This window comes from Triturus cristatus, chromosome 10 (genome assembly GCF_964204655.1).
Source record: "Triturus cristatus chromosome 10, aTriCri1.1, whole genome shotgun sequence".
Lineage (NCBI taxonomy): Eukaryota > Metazoa > Chordata > Amphibia > Caudata > Salamandridae > Triturus > Triturus cristatus.
Window position 1 is genome coordinate 835,537,076 of NC_140593.1, and position 23,374 is coordinate 835,560,449.

The 23,374-nt window shown below is 41.9% G+C and overlaps 1 protein-coding gene across 1 annotated transcript in view; it reads left to right on the forward strand.

Moving 5' to 3' along the window:
• The window catches only part of CORO7 (coronin 7), an 850,148-nt gene extending 831,823 nt beyond the window's left edge, over positions 1-18,325 (forward strand). The window contains exons 24-28 of the mRNA XM_085628451.1: positions 5,090-5,206; positions 5,737-5,872; positions 14,586-14,677; positions 15,162-15,248; positions 15,798-18,325. Coding sequence (XP_085484577.1) covers positions 5,090-5,206; positions 5,737-5,872; positions 14,586-14,677; positions 15,162-15,248; positions 15,798-15,803 — 438 coding nt within the window. The 3' untranslated portion in view covers positions 15,804-18,325. The remainder of the gene's footprint in view (positions 1-5,089; positions 5,207-5,736; positions 5,873-14,585; positions 14,678-15,161; positions 15,249-15,797) is intronic.
• The last annotated feature ends 5,049 nt before the right edge of the window (positions 18,326-23,374 follow it).

A 23,374-nucleotide genomic window follows, 5' to 3' on the forward strand; every position in this document is an offset into this window, starting at 1 on the left:
AACTAATTAGTTACAAATCATTATTATTTTTTTTTTTAAACAAATGACATACCTCGTAAAAAAAAAATGCTAAAAAAAAACTGTCATGGGCAAATCCAAAAGGATGACTTGGAATTTTGAGCCCTGCCTAACCATTTAATAAAAATGAAAAAAAAAGTCTGCTACAATGAAATCAATAGTTTTATCTGCAGCGCATCAGGGATGAAGAATTTAATGTGCTATTATTTTGTCTGTTTCTGAGATGTAAAATACTCTACCATGAATTGCAGTGCGAGCATGGAATGTTACCCCAAAGACCCAACAGTATGAAGTGAAGGATAAATACCCATTTGCGCAAAGGCCAAAGTCTACTATGTATATTTCTAAGCACTGGTAACAATATGTTGTGAAGACAGCTATGCGGTCAAGCCAGACCTAAACGGGAATCTCTACATTTTCTCCAACTGCATTCACTCATACCCACTCACGTATAATTAACTGAGACTCTCATGGAGAAAACGTTTGTAAACAGTCTTCCCTCAGGCTGGGTAGAACCAGGGTGGAGAGGTAGAGAGCGTGCAGAGCTATGCCACAAGTCTTAGCGATTATCCGCCTCCTGGCCTTCAAGCTGAGAAGGAGATTTAACACTCCAGTATCTGGGAACGCTCCCAAGAACAGCTCTTAAGTCGATAGGAGGTATTCCATTATTAGCAACTGTGGGCAACCTTCCTAGAAAGCTAGTTACACCGTTTCTCTTCCCCTAAAGGAGCTTGCTTTTGTTTCTTTTTTTAATTTTTAGATGTTGGAGTGCTGCCACCTGAAGAAGTCAGCTGGGAAAGCAATGCAAGACATTGCCCAATTCCCCAGACGATTTTGCGACACAGCAGGAAGTCAAACAAGCACAGCCCAATCAAAATTATTATTTTTTTTAATCAAGAGGCATATACTGCTAATACTTTTTTTTAAAGCCGTATAATGGAGATTTTAGTCTGGCTGATTGCTATTTTGCTACACTGTTTCACAAATGGCCAGTCATTTTGCAGGCACACAGTGGAGCACTTGGTGACCGAATCAGTTTAAACGCAGTTCTCCGCATGGAGTGGGGAGGAGACACATGCTTAGCCTTTTATAATAGAAAATTATGTGATCGAGTTCACAATATAATGGAAATACTACAAAAGTTGAAAACTAAGGCGTACAACATCGTAAGGGGCACTCAATTTTGATGTTCGAGAAAACAAGTTATTTCTTAGTTTTCCTGATGCAATTTTTAGACACCAAAGTTCTTTATCATACTGTCCAAGTTAAGGAGAGACAGAAAGTAATGGTAAGAGGCCAGATCATCTGATTAATCTCAGACGCTGCAACCTCAGATCTGTGTACCCTCCCTCCTTCACCCATGCAAATTCGGCACATCAAACCTATTTACAGGGTACACAGCTACACTTTCCATTTTTTTTCTTTTTCTTTTACATTTAAGATTAGCCTTGACCTGCGTGATGAAATTAGTCCTGCCTTCAAAAGAAACTTTCAGCCATGTGAGATATCACACAGATGAATCTTCCAGCCCAAGCAGTTCCTTATCTCTGCAATAAAAAAAGGCAAAAACAAGCACTCTTAATATTTTTCAGCATTTTTTTAGGTCGAGCCTGGGCAGGGCATGCACTGCTCTGCGAGGCATGCTGTAGTAGAGTATGGACTTGAAGCTCCCCCCATATTTTTCATTGGCATGTGTCATTGTCCTTTGTGAATGCTGGCTTCTTATTCGTTTATAGGCTTGTAAGTCCCTCCTCAGTACCGCCTTGTCTTCATTTGTAACCTCCCATGAGGACTGGCCCTTTTACTTCTGGTACACGGTATTTCTTATTCAGTCTGTAAGCACTATTTTCTTTAATGAATTTCTCCTACTGCAGGCACGACATGCTTTCCTGCAACATTCAGTGTGCCATGAACTCTTTCACTTTCCAAGCAGCCCGGGACAATGGCGGCAGCTTCTTCGAAATGAAATAGGTCTCACAGTTACAAGAGTTTGAGCTATTGGCATTGTAAATGACAATGCCTTTTATTTATATGTTAATTATCAAAACAGTTAAATAAAAGGTATCATCATTTACAATGCCAGTAGCTTAAACTCTCACAAATGTGAGACCTAGTGCTTTGCAAATGCTTGTTCTGTCTCCCTATCAGTGTGCCTCCTGACAAATTCTTTGCACTTGCATCTATAATATGGCATGGACGCAAAGGCAAAGAGATTCCCTCATTTGCATCAGGTCATGCCCCCATGAAAATGAGGGAATGTCCTCTTAACATAATGCTGGCGCTACGTGTGCGCCAGCGATATCAGTATTACAGGGCCGGACAAGCGTCTGCGGCCCCCTGCTGTAATACCAAAGTGCCCTGGTGGTGCCCACACCTGTTGTTCCCCGATTTCTTATGGGAGACAGAGTTATTCATTGAGGATTATCAAATACTCACATATCCTCATAAAAATCTTCGCATTTCTTATGTTGTATTTGTACTTTGTAGAGGGCGTGCTAATGTATTTACTTCTATCCCTCCAGTAGTGTTTACAAAGATTATAACTAGGGCTCCCGGTTTTATGGTTTTCATTTTTCATCTGTATTTATCTATATTTATTTTTTGTCAACTTTATCTGTCTTTATCCATATTTATTATGGGTTTTGTGAAATAAATAAAGCTGAAACTGGTATATTTCCACATTTATTTAACCAATAAATAAGCAGTCATGCTTGAATGCCTGCCAGGTTTCAGTAATATGAACACCCATTGAAGATAAATCAATGCACTTAAATTAAAATATGCCCATTTCAGTCTCAGCCTTGTGCATATCTACTGCTGTTTAAGTTTCTTTACTAAAATTCCTTTCCTTTTTAACACCCTTACCTATCAATCCACACAGTTATTGTATTGGCCTGGCAGTCATGGCAAAGTGTATTTCGAATCACTCAAAAAGCACCTAATTTCCAAGACGGAAATAAATGTTTTTCTGCCTGTATTTATCTGTAAAAACCAGTAAAAACGGAAAACAGGGAGCCTTAATTCTAACATTGGAGAGATGGGTCCTGCAGATAGGCGAAAAGGGGTACACCTTAACCTTCATTGCCACTCTTCTGCACCTTTCACCATCCCAGAAAGACATGTGGTTCGTGGTGGGACAGGAGCAGTTTCAGTTTGCTGTGCTCCATTTTAGTCTAGCCAGTGTACCTCGCGTATACACAAAATTGATGGAGGTGGTAGCAGCACACCTTCAAAAGTCGGGGGGATCCCAATCTACAACTACCTCGACAATTGGCTGTTGAAGGTGGGCTCACCCAGGGCAGTTGTCAACCACCTCCAGACTACAACGAACCTCCTGTCATCTTTGGTGTCCACTATCAACTTGCAAAAGGTAAACCTGACTCATTTGATGCTCCCTTTCATAAGTGCCATTCTGAAGACTGTTCAGCTTTGCGCTTTTCCTCCGGAAAGGATCTTCTAGGACATACAGGCTATGATCCCAATCATTCAGCCTCTCTCTCGGATTTCATTGAGATTGACTCTGAGTCTAGTGGGACTGATGGCCTCCTGCATCCTGCTGGTCAAGCACGCCAGGTGGCATATGCGGGCTCCGCAGTGCGAATTGAAGTCTCAGTGGGGCCAACATCAAGGGAACCTTTCTGACCACAATCAGATTTTGGAAGAGAGTGCAGAAGATCTGCAGTGGTGGTTACTGAACTGTGATTGAGTCAGCTCCAGACCTCTGTCCCTACCACACACACAGCTGACAGTAGTGAATGATGCATCACTTCTGGGTTGGGGCGACCACTTAGGAGAGTTGGAGATCAGACATTTCTGGTCTCCGGCAGTGTCCCGGCTCCATATAATCCTCTTGGGGCTCGGGGCTATTCGCTTGGGTAAATCAAATAAAGAGAGTCTGTTAAAACTATCTCCTTGTTGAAATGCTTTTCTCTATACACTCAATGGAGAAGTGTGTAGGCGTCCTTTAGAGCCAAGCCCCTCTCCTGCAAGTAGAAAAGTGAAAAAATACTGAAATAATGGCAACTAACCACCAGCAATTTTTTGTGGTTAGTGTACCTGAGCTGGAGAATGTATATTATAATAGTTTGGATCGCTACACTGACTCGAGACCAAGCGTGAACAATCTTGTTGCTTTGGGCTCCTTGCCTGGTGTGCTGTCTGGGAGGAAGCCGACACTGCAGCCCCTGGACACCAACTGCAACAAGCATTTTAAGTACTCAGGGCCTGATTCACAAAGGGCTTCCGCACTCGTGGCAGAGGCTCCACACTCGTGTGGGAGTCTCTGTACTCGGGGGGAACCTCTGCAGTGAGATTTCTCCTTGCGGAGATTTCGCCCTGAATGCGGATACTCCCCCAATGACTGCGGTGCCTCCGCCATGAGTGCAGAGGTTCTTTGTGAATCAAGTCTTTAGTTGTGGAGCTAGAAATCTGAAAAAAGGGGTGCAAAAAAAGAAATCTTAAATTGGTTTATATTTTAATTTCAGATGTTCATGTGAACAAGTGCCAGCATAATCTTAATGCTTCTTAAATAAGGATCAGTGCTTCAATTTATCTCTGTCATGCATGAACCTTAAACAAATGAGCTTCACATGTGTTTTTGCTGAAGAATAGCAACTTTAATATTAAGTAAATACCTAACTGTTTTCGACTAAGACTGTCTCTCTAGATTCATCTTCTCTGAATAAATCCTGTCTGCCAGGTTGAACCTCGGCAGGATTCAGAAGAACAGTCCTTATAAATGAATGCAGGAGTTGGCCGTTCCTGTAAGCTATCAATTCCATGTTTCCTGTAAGCCTCTGGAAGAACCGGTAAAGAAACAAAACACCTCAATAAGCTTTCCAATGGCAGTGATGCTGGCCCCATATCACATGGCAAGCTGTCTTTGTTGGTTGCTCACTGGTACAATAAATGTTATAGGAATGAATCCTAGCAATAGTCTATGGGAATCCATGTTAAATTTGGGATTTCAGATTATGCTGGACATGTCTCTTAGTATAAATTGTATTTTCCCATAGTCTTGTTATGATCAGCTCTTACTGTGTTCATGTAATATGCCTGTTTCTCCTTCCAGGGCTTCCTGTTCCTTCCAAAGACGGTGTGTGATATACGAGAGGTGGAGTTTGCTCGGGCTGTGCGACTTGGCCAATCTTCGATCGAGATGATCAGTTTCAGAGTCCCCAGGGTTAAGGTGATCTTCAATTAGGAAAATGGACTATTCTGCTCAAGATCTCTTTTTTTACTAGGGTCATTGTGTGAGACACAGTCAGCTTGAATAGCAAGGGGCTTTCTAGTCCAATGTCATGTATTCAATACGACCATGATATGAGACTAGGTCTTCTGTTCCACTGGCTAGCTGTTTTCACAGTTTACATTTCTTGTGAAAGAGGTGCAAAATACACTTACTGTATGGATTTAAAATGTTGCTGCATGACCGGTAACAGCGCACTGTGGAGTACTTCTACAGTCGTTCCAGTGGATACCTGCTAAAGATGTTCTACGCTGATGCTTTAATTTAGACCCGTGTCCAATTAGTCTACTGAGTAGTGCAGAAAGGGCTTTTACAATTTATTCTTGAAAGCTTGGGCCACTTATATTAAAGAGTTTCCTTCGTATCAGTCTGCTGGGTTTTCTGGCACCAGTCTAAATCCTCTGTAGTTGCTGTCAAAGATAGCTTTTATTTGATTTCTAATTACATTCGGTGTTCTTGTTGTTCCACAGAAAGAATTTTTCCAGGATGATCTTTTCCCTGACACAGAGGTGTGGTGGAAAGCTGCCCTTACAGCCTCTACTTGGCTCTCTGGTTCCAATGGGCGGCATGAAAAGATGAGCCTCCGACCAAAGGATATGACTGCTGGTAAGAACTTTGAGAGAAATGTGTTGGAGAAAGGGACACACACCACTGTTTCACAGTGATTGAATCAGTAGGTGATTGGTCGATAGAGCTAGGATGTTTTATGAACTGTGTAGCTGTTGGAGGCTATGGAATTCTGTCATTTTGTTGGTGTAAAGCTGTATGTATGCAAATGAAAGTGGGAAAGTTGATGATTAGAAAAAAAGAAGACCTGTATTTTGAGGATGAATATGTTTGCATATGCAAGTTGGAAAGTTGCAATTGATAAAGTTGAAGATGATTTAGGGTTTAAAAATATGGATTTGGAGAAATAGTTGTGAATGAATGTGTAGTGATATTGAATTGCGGAAGGATATTTAATATTGGGCAAGTGTCTGAGGTGGAAAATTTGAGTGAGATGTTAAAGGTGTTGCGCTAGAGGGATGATTATATAAATGCAGAGGAGAAAGCAATGTTGAAGGGAGAAATTTGGAGCTGGAGAGGTGCAAGCAGGCATGGCGAGTCATTGAATGGTTGAGAAAGAGAAATTGGGGAAAAAAGTGGTTAAGAGGTGGGAGCAGGAAATGTTTCACTTAAGATGCTGAAGATTGAGTTTGTCAGAGTCTTTGGGAGAAGTCTCTTTGAATTGAAATGGAGGAATCTACAGTTTTGTTGTGGGGCTGCTAAAGACACGAAAGTGGGTGATCAGGGAGACTGAGAAGAAGTATTAGGATGTTAATATTGGTAGATTTGGGCATTGGAGCCTTTGAGGTGAAAAAGTATAGACCAGGTGGATGAGGCAGGGGCATTGATGTGGCGGAGGGGAAGTACTAAGGTAGAAGAGGTAGGGCAGTTGCAAATGTTACATTGCAATGGTAATGGGGAAAGCTGTTCCACAAAATATCGGCCTGCCAAAATGTAGGCTTCCAGAATATTGCTAAGGTAAGTATATATAGGTCATGGTAAAGTTACTATTGTTAACTCCACAACTAAATACCCTGAAGATATATTTATCATCAAGCTACATATATGTGGGTTTAAGGCAGGTAAGTCTATACTTACATATTTGTACTTGAGATCACAGTATTCTGGTTGTCGATGTTTAGGTAGGTTGATATTTAAATCTCTATCTTCTGGTAATAACCCATTAGGGGTTGGGGATAGTGAAGTTGAGTGTATTTGTTATGGACATTTTGGAATTGTGGCTGTAGAGATGGTCACGATAGAGATATGTTTTAGATACATTAAAGAAATTAAAGTGGAGAAGTTGATACTGCTGATTGAAGAAGTTGGAGATGAGATTGAAGATGTTGCTGGCAAGTGTAGATAGGTTAGGGATTTCTTATTTGAAATTTAGGGATGTTTGAGATGCAGTACTTTATGAACATCAATACATTCCAAAGGATCAAAATACAGTGGTGCCAGAAATTACATGACACATGCTTTAGCTCCATACAACATTATAGCTTGGGCTCCTTGAATCTCTCTGCCCCCATTACCATTAGATTCTCTGCTGCCTACTATTTGTTGCTGAGGGGGTAGGGCTATTTAAAGGAACAAGGGTCCCGTTCAAAAAGGATGGATAAATTATCACAATTAATTCAATGAGAAATTGGAATGTTACAGTAAAGTAAATGCAAAAAGTAATAGTTTAATGCAATTTCACGAACAACTTGATAAGCAAGAACATGAGTGAGCTAACGTGACAGGGTAAAAGGGAAATCAGCAGATTTCCGAAACCCAGGCAAATTAATTTAAAAGGGTAACTTTGAGTGCATATAAATAGGAAATAACAGAAAAAGTCAAATAAAACATCTCGTACTCAAACATTAAGATAATCAATAGAATAGAGTTTAGAGATGGGAGTCGACGACGTTTCGATCCCCTTGAGGATAGTGGGATCTCTTCAGGACAAAAGCGATACCACAATTGCCTGGGAAATTAGTCTGGGTAGGGTAGGGGGAAAAGGAAGGAGGGGGAGGAAGTGGAATAAAATTAAATGAGGGTCAAAGAACCAAAAAACAATTTGTAGGTACAGATACGGTGAAGTACGAGAATGAATGAGGGGGGTAAAAAAGCAAGGGGTGGGTGACCCAGGGAAGGGAAGGATTGGGTGGAAGAAAAGATATAGACAAGGGGAGATAGTGCTGAAGGGGAGAAGGAGAGATAGGAAGGTCTGCTAGGAGATATCCCAGTGAGGGGTAGTTAAAGGAAGGAGAAGGAAAGCAGAAGAAAATTAAATAGACGGCGGAGGAGTGCAAAATGATCCGTAAAGGTGTAGGAGAAAACAATGAAATTGAGCGGTAAAGGAATCAAAGGAAGGAAAGGTGGTAGGAGAATTAACTTACAGAGTGAAGTAAACGCAATCATATCACGGTACTGGCACGGAGGCACAAAGTCAGAGAGGGTGCTGGGGACCCGGAGAAGGAAACTGCAAGGCTGGAAGACGATACTGCGGTCCGGGAGAATTGGAAGAAAGCCGCGCCGGTCCCGACTGGGACCGGAACCCGCAAGGGGAGTAAGCGGTCATGCCTGCAAGTGCGGGAGAGAGGCTGGAGTTAAGTAGAATTCACTGAGGGGCGAAGGTGAAAAAACGGGTTCGCCAGGTTGATGGGCAAGGAAGATGTCCTTACCTGAGGAAATACTCGGAACGGAGGGTACGCGCCGGGCGCTCAGGTGAGCCGGGAGTGGAAATCAATGTCGGGGGACGTTCAAAAGATGCGGCGAACCTGCATGAGGCGAGAGGGGAAACGATAATGAAGGGGCACCTCGAGGGAGAAGGAAGTGGGTAGGGTGATCAGGGCCAAGTGGCAATCCTTACCTTGGAAGAGCATTGAGGGGAGATGCAGCAGTACCGTGGTGCGGGGCGAGCCGGCAGAGTCGCTGGGTAATCAAGGAGGGCTTGGGCAATGCGAGCTGATAGGAGGAAAAGGGCAGGAAGCGGCTGGCTAAAAAGGTGACGCCCAGCGCGGGAAATAGAGGAAGGACAAGGTGTAGAGGTGAAACCGGCGGCCATGATGGAGTAGATGAATTGAAGGCGGGCAGGTGCCTTAAAATGGTGACAAGTGAGAACAGGGGAGAGAGGGGAAGGAAGGGATGGGTGAGATAAGGGGAAATTGTGTAGAATTGATAGAGGAGCAGGGGGTCTGCAAGGTACAGTGGAGGGGAGATAGAATGGGCAGAGAAGAGTATAAAAACGGAGAAGGGGAATGGCTGGTGAAACTATGAATTACCCAAGGTGCATAAGAAAGGGAAGGAAATAGGCCCCCAACGCAGGGGGGCAGGGGGATTTAAAAAAAAAATTCCCAATGAAGGGTGGGTAGGGGGATGTCAGGGGGGAGAATGAAGGCAAGGACAGAGAATACATATAGAGAAGGAAAATTAAAAACAGGCACAGTAAACACAGCCAAGAATGTTTTGAAGGCAGTTCATCAGTACAGACAAGTGTGGTAAGATTAGAGTAAGTTTGACCAGTCTTCCATACGGTTCAATCCAGTATGGAGGCTGTCAGTACGGATTATCCATTTAAGTTCTTCCTTGTTAAGGATAGCAGCAGTGTTCGTATTTCTGGAAGATTGCAGGACCACACTAATAACTTGCCACCTCATGTCGTCTGCAGTGTGATTCATTTGAGTGAAGTGTTCAACCAGTGGCGCATTGGCGGTTTTACAGCAGATCCTGCTTCTGTATTGACAAATCCGGATTCTGATCTTCTGTGTAGTTTGTCCCACATAAATCAGATTGCAAGGGCACGTAATAGCATATATCACATTGGTGGTGTTACAATTAGAGAAGTGACTCAGAGTGATATCTATGTTACCATGCACAAATCTTTTGGTGCCCGATGTGAGACTGCACACACTACAGCCAGCACATTTGAAGTGGCCTACTACAGGTGGTAGATTCCATAACGTTCTAAGGGTGGGGTCCCTTTTAGTATCAGGAAGAGTCGCCCTGACTAGGTGGTCTTTAATGCTTTTGCTTTTCTTAAAAGCAAACAGAGGACGTTCTAGCTTAAAGAGGGGGTAGGGCTGGCCAGTGTTTTAAAATAAAAATAGAGGCACGCTGAGATGATACCCAGCACCTTTGGTATTTCAGCAGTGCCAGTTTCGAGCCAAAACCGTGTGTACTAACAAAGAGTGCAGCATCAAAGATATTAAGTAAGTACTCTTCCTCATTAGTAAAATCCTATGACATTTTTGAACTAGTCCTAGGTCATACAGGAATAAATCTCAAGCAGATAAAATATCAAACACCTTACATTAGAAATATAAGTTATTGATTTAGATTATTGCAGGTGTGGGAAAGTATGGTTATCGAAAACAACACAATTATCCGGTGCTACAGATAGTATCGTAATTCTGCCTTTCACTTGGGAAATATGGAGAGGACCTTAACTCTGTTAATGCTGGAGCCAACCTGGCAAAGTAGACGCCTGGACCCAGAGTGTCCAGCAAGAGGAGAAGGTGAGGGATGTAGTACACACAGTGGAAACACTACAAAAGGACACCATGCCAGTTTAGAAAAATAACTTATATTTATCTAAATCAAACAAGACCAAAACGACAAACATCCAACATACACAAGTAAAGATATCACTTTTAAAAGGTTCAAAATAGTTCAGTCCATAAGAAACAATGGATGCCTCACTTTTATCACAAAGTACCTGGGATGTGTCAAAATCAAAGATGAAAACAGGCGCAAGGGAGATGAGGCACCGGAAAAGCAATGCGATGCATCGATTTCATACTCCTAGGGCATGTGATGTGTCGATTCCTCAAGCAAGGGGAGGTGATGCGTTGATTCCTTACTGCAGCGCAGGGGCGTTGATGTGTCGATTCCTTACTGTCGGGGGAGGTGATATGTTGTTTCCTTAGTGTCAGGGGAGGTGATATGTTGTTTCCTTAGTGTCAGGGGAGGTGATGTGTTAATCTCCGAATCTTCGTATGAGACCTGTTCAGCAGGAGCTGGATTCGCAATGGAAACAGATGGAAGGCTTGTGGGAAAATATGGTCTGCATCACAAGGCGCTTGAAAAAAACTCTGATCTGATGGGAGAATTCTAGAAAAACTAACTGCAGGTTTCTCTTTCCTACCAATAACGGAAAGGTTATTACTCACCACGGATGAGTCCATGGACAGATGGGGAGCACACCTGCAAGAGCGTTCAACAAGACGCCTTTGGTCAGATGCAAAGAAGCAGCTCCACATCAATGTTTTGGAACTTCATGCCATAGGACTGGATTTGCAAGCTTTCTTTCCCAGATTGGCAGGGCAGCAAGTCCTAGTTAGAACAGACAACACAACATCCATGTCTTACATAGCCAAGCACGGAGGAACACGGTTTTAGAAGGAGCTCAGCTGCTGTGGAACTGGGCCATTTCTCACAGGATATAAATTGCTGTGGAACATCTGCCAAGCTGCCAGAAATATCAGGCAGATGCGGTCAACTGGCAAATGACAGATTGTTACAAGTGGGTATTATAACAGGTGGATTACCTCTTCATCAGTGGGGTCACCACACAATCTATCTGTTTCACACTCTGAACAATAAAAAATGCCTGTGCTTCACAAGCAGGTATTGGCATCCAGGGACGATGGGCAATGCTCTTTCGATCAGTTGGTCCAAGATATTTGCCTACAACTGTTGAAGAAAGCAATGATAGACTGTTGCAATCTGACCCTCATTGCTCCAGCGTGGCCTCGCTAGTACTGGTACAGTGAACTGCTGCAGTTGGCAGCACGTCGAGCGATTCCTTTGGAGGTGCATCCCAGGATATTGTCCAGACATCAAGGAGAGATTCTTCACCACGATTCCAAGTCTATGAACTTGACAGCATGGTACCTGACCACCTAGAATTTGGCCATCTGGATCTCCCACAAGAGTGTAAACAGATTCTGGCATAGATTATTATGGAGCAACATTTTAGTCTACTAAATCAAGCACAATAGGTTTTTGTACAGCTGGTATTCTGAACTCACATATTTGAAAATGCTTTCTTATGCATTATTGCTAAAATAAAATATGTGCCTAAGATCACACAATTTAAGCGGGGAAACCGCAATTTATCCAGGTTTTCTGGTTTCACTTTGTACAAATCAGCCTTGACATCCGTATCTGTTTGTCTTTCCTTTTGCTAAGGCTTTATTTTTAGTTTTTGTGCCTTTTCTGCAATTTTGTATGTAGTGTAAACTCGACTTAAAGGTATTGGAGCGCTTTACGTGAGCGTTAATTACATTACACAAGGACAGGCGCAAGGCAGAACCCAAAGTGATTTGTAAATCAGCTTTCAAAGAATACGGCTAAAATATTAAGCTGGCTCAAGCAGATTTCTTTTACATACAGAATCAGCATCCCCACTCTACGCTACCCCAAACTATCCCAGTCTACTCTAAACCAATCTACCCCACTCCAAGCTACTCTAAACCAACCTACCCCTCCGCGCCACCCCAGTCAACCCCATTTTACTCTACTCCAATCTACCCCACCCCACACCACTAATGTGTAGCCATGTTAAACAGCAGCCACACAACATGACTAAATCACATTGCCAAAGCCAAAAAGCTCTCGCATTGGCGAGACCCATTGGCTTTGCCAATGCTTTTTTTACTCTGTCGGAGGGAGAGGCATGTACAGTTGATCTGTGCTTCTGCTGTTAAATCTAGAATTGTGTCCCTGGTGGTAAGGCTGTATTTTTAACTTTGTCTTATTTTCCTTGTTGCTTTTTACAACGCTCTTTACTGTGCTGCTGCCTCGAGTTACCCTTTATATGGAGCAGAGAATGACTGCTGTTTGGCCCATAACAATACTCAAAGCACTGAAAAAAGTATGTTTGTTTATTTAACTTGAAAATAATGTATATTTTGATGCAGCCACTGCTTTCCAATTTGTATGCATTACTTGCTATCGATTACATTATTGGCGGTGAGCAGCACCAGGATAGATGAATAAGGTGCACTTCCCTGATAATGTGCAACACTATCCCTCTGAAGGAAGTGTTAGCCCCTAAAATATCCTTTTCCCCCTCCTACCTTTGGCACTTGACTCAATAAAAAAACAAATAGGGCGTTGAGGGGTGAAGCACCTGTAAAACCTTAAAGTGCATTCCGCCAGTAACACCAGTACACTTAGTCGCCTCACAAATCTTGAATGGAGATCTTAAAAAGCAAACTTTCTGACAGATGTCACCTTATCTTCCCTTGATCAAAGTACGAATCTGTGACTGCTTCATTAGAAATTCCACTTTGCACATAACGGGTATGTAAGTGGAGAGGTGTGGCTCACTAGTTAGAGGCGGCAGACCCGTAAGCAGAGATTCGGCCAGGGACCAGGGTTCAATTCCCGATGCGGCAGGGTCGTGGACCAGGGTCAAAACGGACTCGATAATTCTCGCCTCGGTACCTACTCTAACCAGGAACACACTCTGCAACTCTGGGCATTAAGCTTGCCTCATCTCTACAACGGCCCCCCACAGACGCCGGGGATGCCTGGTTTCACCTTGGAGATACCCAGAAAGGGACCATCTCACAGGGAAAGCCAGGACGGGTTCCCCAGCGGTCTTCAGCGCCGGGACACCTCCTTGTGAGGTAGCTGTTCGCGCTCTACAAAATGCTGTATTATTATTATTAAATTCAACACGATAGGATTGATAGTTAAAACCACAGCAGCCCTGTCCGCGTGAATTCCTGTCAAAGGGAACCGAGTCTCTGAAGCAACCGCCAGTGCAGGGCATGATGGGATATCGAAACCGCTGGCCCGTGAGAGGAACCCCCCACACTTCAACTTGGCTTAGCTGCTGCACACCTGGCTCTTTTCTCCCTCTATTTTCTACCCACTTCCTTTACATTTATGTCAATGTAAAGGTTGATGCTACAAAACAAATAAATGATACTCCGGAAATTTAACCTTAAATAGGCTGCAGCGTTTACACCTCTTTTAGAAATGCCTTCGGTTTTACTTTTTTTTATTTCTCTTCTATATATCTAGAACAGTATTTTGGGGTCCTGCACACGGTGTGCCAGTTCTACCATTTATGTCTTCAGTAAAGGTTCACATAATGCAGAGCTATGAATACAAGCAAGTAACTTTTCAGCTCGACCAGTTATGGGCACTGTAGCTTTAGCGTCCTTTTGACGTGGATGGTTTGGGGGCTACTTGTTTGAGAAATTGAAGCGCAGGTGGTGGTGAAGTCAGGGACACTGCAGAAGAGAATTTGGAGAACTGAAGAAAATGTTTGATGATTTTGGAGCTGTACGGAACAACAGTGTTGCTGACAGGAACAGTGGCTTGATTTGCAGTTTTAAAATTGGTGACGACATAGGGATGCATTGGTTAGTAATATGATCGAGAGAGTCTTGGTGTTTTTTGGGATGAGTGAATTGTAAGAATTTGAGGTTGCATGGTTGTAATGGGCTGGAGTGGTTAGTTATGGAAACATCTGTAAGGGGGTTGTATTTTAGAAGGTGTGTGCGTGCGTGCGTGCGTGTGTGTGTGTGCGTGCGTGCGTGTGTGTGTGTGTGCGTGCGTGTGTGTGTTTTCGTTCTCCCCCTTCCCCCCCCCCCTTTTTTTTTTTTTACTCAACCACCTCTTCTGATTCAAGCTTCCGTACCTGAGGGCTGAAAGCAGGTACCTTTGAGAAGGGTGTCCTTTCATGGCTGCCCTTGGAGGGTTTGGGATCATCCGTTAATCTTGCCTTGCAGATCTAGCATCTTGCTGAATCTTACGTTTCCTTTCTTAGTCAGTGACGCTCCTAAAGAGGTACCAGTCAGGAAATACCTTCCGTCATCCTACTACCTGGAGGAAAAATCAGATGAACAAAAGAAAGAAGAGGTGAGTGATCCAACTGCCACATTTGAGTTCCTGAGCTGGTTACCTCCAGGCACACGTTCTAGTTGTCTCTTGGTTCCACACAAACTCCACAGATAAATGTCAACACCTCTGTGCCCTGTTGAGGGAATATTGGCTTAGACAAAGACTTCAGTTGTCAGGATTTGTTAACTAAGCATATGTCAACGAGCAAGAATTTCATGAATAACTCGGTTCTTACCTAGTCATTTAGCTGTCAAATAAGACTCCGGCGTTCCACATTGATTGCTGTCTTTGCAAGTTTCTCCCGTCCTAAGAGTGGCACAGTCAGGACAGTCAGATCAGGTCCTGAGTCCAAAATAAAGAACCACCTCTTCCAGAACCTCCAGTTGAGCTGGCTTTCTTTTCTGGCATAGGGTTTCTAGAGCTCTACTACTGAATGCGCTGCTCCAGGTCCAAAACCTCCACATGTAAGCACTAAGATCAAGTGTCTTGTGTCTCTTTTCAGCTCCTCAGTGCCATGGTGGCCAAACTTGGGAATCGAGATGACCCTCTGCCACAGGAAGCCTTTGAGGGAGTTGATGAAGATGAGTGGGTAAGAGACCACGTGTGCACGAAGGGTTTGGAGATATCCATGGTGTCAATGGATAGAAAGAGGCTGGGCTCCGCGGGTGGACGATACTAAGTGGGTGGAGGACACTCAGGGTAATGGAGGAACCTATACATGGTTGAGGGTAGAACACTGACAGGGGAGAAGGATGCTGAGACGGGTTACAGACACTCGGGTACATGGAGGATAATAATGGGGTAGATGGTGCAGATAGTGGGGTGAAAGATCCTGACAGGATGGAAAGGATAAAGGATACTGGAGGGAGGGACAATGCTAAGATGGGACTGAGGTACAGCAGGGTGGATGGCTTGGGGAAGATGTCGTAGAGGGATGGAGGATGTCGAGAGGTGAATAGTGCTGAGTAAGTAAAAATTACTAAAATGTTGTGGAGAGGTGAAGACTAATAAAGATGGTGGATACTGATGGTGCCTGATGTATACTGGGAGCTAGAACATGTGTCAAATACTATTTAAAAACATACACATGGCTTATTTTTCACTCAACGTGTAATCTCTTTATGTTCTTCCTTCCTAGGACTAGACACGGACGGACAGTTCCACGCCCACTGGACCGGACTCTCCTCTTCCCTCCTCCCCTTGGACAATCCCGAAATCCAGTTCTCAGACCAAGGGAGTGACCCTCCCCATCAATGTAACGCTGCCTTGCATTCTACTGCACATTATTTACATAGGAAAAAAATTCAGGAAAATCACCTTCTGCCTGTACAGCTCAGGGTTTCATTGACCTTTGAATTCCCATCCCAGAAAGACATTTATGAAGCGGTTTAATATGAAAATGTATGTTAATAACCACACTTAGGTATATGAAAATTCTCGTTTTTTTTAATTATCATGATTAATCGGCAGCTTTAGTGGAAGGGAAGATACCTTTCATTGAGCCATTGCTACAACTATACAGATTTTACCTTCCAGGTGATTACATGTGGGACATTAAAAAGGTTTAAGTTTAATTGCAGGAGATTAATCTCAGAACATTGCATTCATAGTTTTGTTTTAATCTCATTTTTTTGTGTCATGGGTAGTGACCTCGCCCTTTTGTGCCTCCCTTCCTGTTTTATTTATCAAAGAGACTCCTGTTTACTCCTTTTTTTATTCTGCATTACTTTACCGTTTTCTTTTTTTTTTTTTATCTTGAGCCTTTTCATATCTGTCCGTTCTCGAGGTTTTTTATTATGATTTTATCTTTTCCAAAATGTTTGTCACATTTCACATATTTTTTTTTTACTATTTTTTATTTAGTACACAATACAATGAGGGTCATTAGGCATTCTGAACTATTTTGTAATATAACAGGAAAAGCCATTTGAGTTCCAAAAACTCTGTCCCACATAAAAACCATTAGCTCTCTCCACCGAGATAGGGAGAGAGGGGCATTAAGGTTCATCAAAATGCAAAGAGGTTAAGGTCTCAACCTCAACCTTCAACTACCTCCCTCTGAACCTCTTTGTCACATTCCATGACCTCAACTCTCTCTAGCACCACTGACTCATTACATGGAATATAGTCATCAGATCTCAAGAGCCTGTCTCCAAATGCTCCCTCTCACAATAAACGCTCTTTAACTTACGGCTGCTGGGGATTACTGAACTAATCTCTAACGTCATCTTCTTATGTGAGTAAGTATGGCTGCACCATATGTATCAACCTCAGTCTAGCAGCTACACCCCCAAACTCAGCTGCGTGTTCTGTATTCCCGGCCTTGCCCTTCTCTTTAGTAGTTGCTCTTTGAGAGACCAGGCATCAGTTACCCAACACCGATCCTCAGACCACAGGCCCATTAACACATCAAAGGGAGCTTACTCCTGAGCAGCCTGCCAATCAGTGCTGCTGGCTTCTCCCCTTGGCACCTCGATGTGCCACCACTACATTGTGGAACCCTATGATGCTGCGTTTCCTCAAAGGTCTACTATGGATTGATCTAAATTTCCTGCGCACTTATTACTTTCTATTACTGCCAAGTGCACCACCGGCCTTCTCAGGATTAGGGAGAACTGCTGTCGCCCCTTCGGCTCCATCATGCCAATGTTTTCTGTACCAGTGGAGCTGGAGACCTAAAAGGAGGACTCCCTTATACACTCCGGTGTTCACTCTCTCTCTGACTTCTGCCCACTTTTCTCTGAGTGTCCCACACACTCATTCAGGGGCTCACCGGCCTCTTAGACAGAGGGTTGGGATTCCGCACAGGCGTATCTCCATGTCTGGGGTCTACTGGGATGTAGGGGAAGGAGAACAGGGATTACTAGAAGGAAACTCGTCAAAGCTGCACCTTTGCCGAACATACTAAAGTTTTTGGTACCCGGCACCTTCTGCCACACACAAACACGCATCTTTCATTCTCTTCCTCTCTTTCCTTTTTTCACTTGCAAAAAAGATCCTCTTTCAGGTAGACTTACGTATTCCCCATCCAAGTGCATCCATTTACAAAACATTTCAGTGGTGCAAGATAAAGCATTTCTCAATCTGGAGCAAAAGTGTAGTGTTACGATTTAGCTCAGTGTTCTTAGACTGCAGTAGATTCGCGCTTACACGCTATGGGCCTTCTCCAGCTGAAAATCATTTATTGCCACATTGTTTAAACTCCTGAATGTACTTATTAATACTGCAACAAAGAGGACTCACTGCCTTCAATTGACAAGTTTCAGTTTTTTGGATCGGCGCCCCAGAATGCAATCATTTTATGTATGTCTTTCAACTTTGTCATGGAATACCCAAGTGTTTAACAAGCTTCCTTTTCTTTGGAGATTACAGATATACACTGAAAAGTTTTTGTCGCTTTATTAATGCTTTTGGTGTATTTAAACGATTTCCATATAGATTTGGGTGAACCTTTGATCTCTTAAGCCATTCTCTCAATTGTGTATACATTTGTATTATTAAGGGTGGGTGAGTACTTCTTGGCCACACTCATTGTCCAGTTAGCCATTTAATTTGCAGTTTACTTCCATGCAGTATTGACTAAGAGGAAAACATGCCTTGTGGTAGCCGTATTCGCAAGTCTTTGAAACCTGAAAGGAAATGAGAATAAAATTGATAGAAAATTGATATGCGAATTAGCAACGTGGAATTAATGGTTCATTGGTCAGTGGTAATCTTCTTCCTAATCATCAATGTCTGTTTCTCATTGGCATTAATCGCCAGTGTCTGTTTCTCAGTTTGCATGAATTGTCAATGTCTGTTATTCATTTGCATTAATCATCAATGTCTGTTTCTCATTTGCTTTCTTATTATTTTTGTATGTACAACTGCAAAGTCAAAGAGAAATTAACTTGTAAGACATGCATTTAAATTGATGGGCACATATTTTAGTATGCAAACTCGGATATGTGGAAAATTCCAGATCGAGGACATGGTAAGCGAAGCCTTTGATCGGAACACATTGGTACATATTTCAGTATGAAACTCAAGAATGCCTAGTGAAATCCATCTTTCCCATTACCATTTACCGAAAAATATCATGAAAATAGAGAAGGGTAGGCTATGCACTATATATACAAGTAGACTTCACTTGTCTGGCTCTATCCCAATTTGTGCATTCTCTGGGTACCACCTCAGTTGCGCTGCTTCATGCTTGGCAGATACAAATTCAAAATACGGATGGAGAGCATAAGAATTATTTTCAAACTGTGAGCTAGGTTTGTACAAGGCTGATGCTACCCAAGTAATGGGAAGATACAGGATGCACATGTGAGATGACATAGATAGCTATCCAGATCAATTTCTCCTCCTTTATTAAAAAAGTTACTTCTTCATGCTTTGAGAGGGAAAGTAGACAGCAGCAGCATCGTTTAATTACCTAAGACCTGAAAGATGCAGAATCTAAGTCTGTGACTTCAGTCGTGTCTCATCGTACAGTGCTCCAGCACTCAAACTGGTCTAGGTGCAAATAAAACCTTAGACAAATAAATGACTCCATTTTTGGATCCATTCCCCTTTGGTATGCCAGGGTGTCCAAAATAATATCTTTGGCTGCCTTCGAGATGGGAAAATCATATCCATAAAGAAGGTTCTTCAGAAGTATAGAACTGATCACTGCTAGGTCCAACTACCTTCTGCTTTTCAGTTAGTCCTGTCTTAGATGCATAAATTGTGAGATAGGCAGAATGTTTGAAGCCTAAGTCTTTTATTTTAAAGGCTTATAATTGAAGATAAAGTCCTTTTAACCATCCAAACCATGGCTCCAAGATGTCATTCTCTCTTTCACCTCCATCCCTACTGTGCGTCTAGGCACAATACTACCTCCGTAGAGTGTGGAATTCATATTCTCCCCTCAGTAGTCACTCATCATACAATATTTGTATGGTTTGAGCACAATAATAACTTGTTTTAAACAGCACTTTGTAGCACAGATTGCGTCTTGTTATGGTGCTGTAAATAACAGGAGTTACTGTTGCGATCAGAAAAACACAATTGTCCACATTGGAAAGCCTGGTTCACCCTTACCTAGATTTGAGCCTTTGTCCGAAGGTTGCACAAAGATATCTGCAGAGGGTGTGTTCATACCCCCAAGCCATTTTACAGGCTTTAGCATACTGAGCCATCATTAGGAAAGGTTATTCCCTGTATCTGCTTAAATGTATACTATATGTCAGGCACTATTTTATTAGGTCGCCCCAGCTTCTTAAGACTTAAAGCTCTTAAGACTAGAAGCCGAGGTGCCAGAGGTGCTCCCCGAAATTAATTTTACTCTAGATGCTTTTTTTTTAGTTTAGAAAGCTTTATTGAATATAATAAACCAAGTAAAACATCAGTACAAGAGAGAATCATTAGGCAGCAAAATATAATAATAGAAAAGATTGAATTCTTACAAGACTAACAAATGCCATAAGGGAAATAGGGGATATACTTATGGAAAAAGCTTTTTAAAGGTATTATATTTAAAGGGCAGGGAGGGGCAAGAGGAGGAAAAGGAAAGAGGGGAGGGGAAAGGAAGGGAGAAAGATAATCAATATACAGAGTAAATATCTTGTATTTACCATAAATTAATACATGTATATATAAGAAAAACTATGTGCTAGTCATGAATAAAGTAGGGCACAAAAACGAGATATTCAAGGGACAATTTGAGAGAGAAAATTAGTTAAAGGCAACCATAACAAATCTTTTTTGATCAACAGAGGTACAGTGGTAGCAAAGGCACGGTCAAGCCTGTGATGATGGCACAATAAGTTCCACCAGGCATTATATGAAATCTTTGAAGTGTCTTTCCAATTGGTTGTAATAATCTGTAAAGAAATGGCTATAAATTTGCGCACATTGCAGTGAACATTCCATATAGGTGCAGTACCACCCAGAAAAATATGGACAATATCAAAGGGGTGATCAGTAGCTAAAATTTCATTTAATTTTGACCAAATACGAGACTAAAGGGATTTAACTAACGGACAGTGAAAGAACATATGCAAAAAATCACTATCTGCATAGGGGCACGACCAACATGTTTTAGAGTCAGTTAATTTGAAATTATGCAAATCGGAAGGGGTGAAAAAAGTCTATTATAAAAAAAGTACTAAGTCTGTGTGGTACTAGCAGAGCGGGAAACAGTGTGCAACTTAGACCATAAGGAGTTCCAAACCTGAAGGGGAAATTCTTGGGCTAGATCCTTCTCCCAGGAGAGTTCAAGCTTAGATTTTACTCTTTCAGCAGAGGGGCGGGAAAGTAGTTTATAAATAGCAGCGGCTTTGAGAGGAATAGAGAAATCTGGTAACGGGTGAAGGGCTGTGTCAGTAGTGGGCAAAGAGGCGTTTTGAGAGATAATGAAGGCTAAGGAATTTTTAAGTAAGGGATACTTAGAGGAGTATGCATTAAAAAGATGAAAGGAGGCACGAATGTCGGAGAAGTCTCGCAAAGAATTATTACTAAGTAAATGATCGTAAGTAATGATACCTTTATCGATCCATTCTTTCCAGAAAAGCGCTCTATGATTTATCTTTAAAGATTTGTTATACCAAATCGGAGTTAAGGAATGAAACTCTGACTGCGAGTGGGAGGAGCGAAACACAGAGAGAGCAAGTGCTTTGGAATTTTTAAAGATGGGGGTGAGAAAACGCCACAGGGGATGAGATAAGCGAGTGGCCATAATAAATGAAAAGGGTGAAATTTGCGCAAGTTCTATTGAGCTCCAAGCTGTTAGGGGAGGGTCAGAAGAATCAGATAGAAAAGGCCAAATTTGTTTTAAAGTAAAGGCCGAATGGAATCGAGAGAGATTGGGGAAGTTGACTCCACCTAAATCTTTGGGTTGCTGAAGACGAGAAAGAGAGATCCTAGCTTTGCGCCTATTCCATAAAAATGTTATGAAAATATGGTTTATTGTTTTAAAAAAAATAGAGTGGAAGGGAAATTGGAAGCATTGAAAGATAAAAATTAACAATAGGAAGAAGCATCATTTTAATAGTTGCTAGCCTTCCCCACCAGGATAAGAAAAGGGGGGACCAACTATCTATAAGGGAAGGGAGCTTTTTAACTATCTCTTTCTGGTTAAGCTTAACAGTTTCTCTAATAGTGTTAGCATAAAGAATACCTAAGCATTTAATATTACTAGAATTCCATTCGAAGCCAGAGCCCTGAAACATATGAGGAAGGCAAAATTTGTTAAGGGGGTAGAACCTCAGATTTATCTACATTAAGTTTATATCCAGAAACCAGAGAACATTCTTGCAACAAAGAAAACAATGAAGGCAAAGAAGTGGTCGGGTTTGAAATATAAAGTAAAATATCATCCGCATAGGCAGTAAACTTAATATCAATGTTCTGAAATGTGAAACCAGTATATGATGGTGAGCGTCAAATTTTTTCTAAAAAGGGTTCTAGCGCAAGAAAAAAAAGAAGAGGAGAGAGAGGACAACCTTGTCTGGTTCCTCTATGCAAAGGGAAATAATGAGATTGAGATCCATTAACCCAGATAGAAGTAGAGGGAGCAGAGTATAACAATTGAATATATTGAATAATAGTAGGGCTAAATCCATTCCACCTCAACGCACCAAACATAAAATCCCAGCACACTCTATCAAAAGCTTTCTCAGCATCCAATGTAATAGCAGCGACTGGGGAATCCATATTTGAGGCCAGGTGAATAATGTTGAGAAAAGTTCTCGAATTATCAGTAATAGACCTGCCTTTAACAAATCCAGATTGATAAATGTTGGTGAGGTTAGGAATAATTTTAATAATACGAGAGGCCAAAACTTTGGCATAAATTTTACAATCAGTATTAATTTAAGAAATGGGTCGGTAATTTTTACAGAGGGAGGGGTCTTTGTCTTTTTTAGGAATTAGACATAACAATGCCTGTGTGAAAGAGCCTTTGGATTCTCCTTGTGCAAGAAAATAGGTAATCAAGGAAAATAAGTGAGATAACAGGATATCCTTAAAATGAAGATAGAAACGAACTGTAAAACCATCTGGGCCAGGAGTTTTATCTTTGGGAAGAAGAGTAATAGCATTAAGTATTTCTTTTTCTGAAAGGGGAGCATCTAGGGAAGAAAAGTCAGTAGAACTATCAGAGGACCTGGGAAAAGACTGAAAGAAAGAGTCAATTTGGGTAGGAGAGGAAACGGATTCCGGAGTATAAAGTGAGGAGTAATAATGAACAAAGCAATCAAGGATTTTGCCATCGGTGTATTGATGATTCCCATGTGAGTCAGTAATGGTTATTATTTTTGATTTTTGTTTCTTAATTTTGAGATAGGTAGCAAGAGATTTGCCAGCCTTATTACGTCCCCCGTGCAGAATCCCAAGAGTGTTTGTTGTATTGCATTTTTGCTTTAATGAGAGAAGAAAGTGTTTCTGAGGAGCTTTTGGTAAAGTAAAGATGCTCTAGGTCTTAAATTTGCTTAAGAATTTGAGCTGTTTTTGATAAAGCTAATCTCTTTTTACGGGATACAAAATCGATGATAAATCCCCGGGCAGCATCCTTGAAAGCATCCCAAATAAAGTGAAAATGAGAAGTAGAATGAAGATTGTTTGTAAAGAAACCTTCTGCAAAAAGCGTAAATTGTTCAGTAAATTGCGGGTCAAGGAGGAGCGAGTTATTAAAGCGCCAGCGCCGAGAGGTGGGAGTAGGTGAGGGAAAATCCATATCGATTATAACAGGGG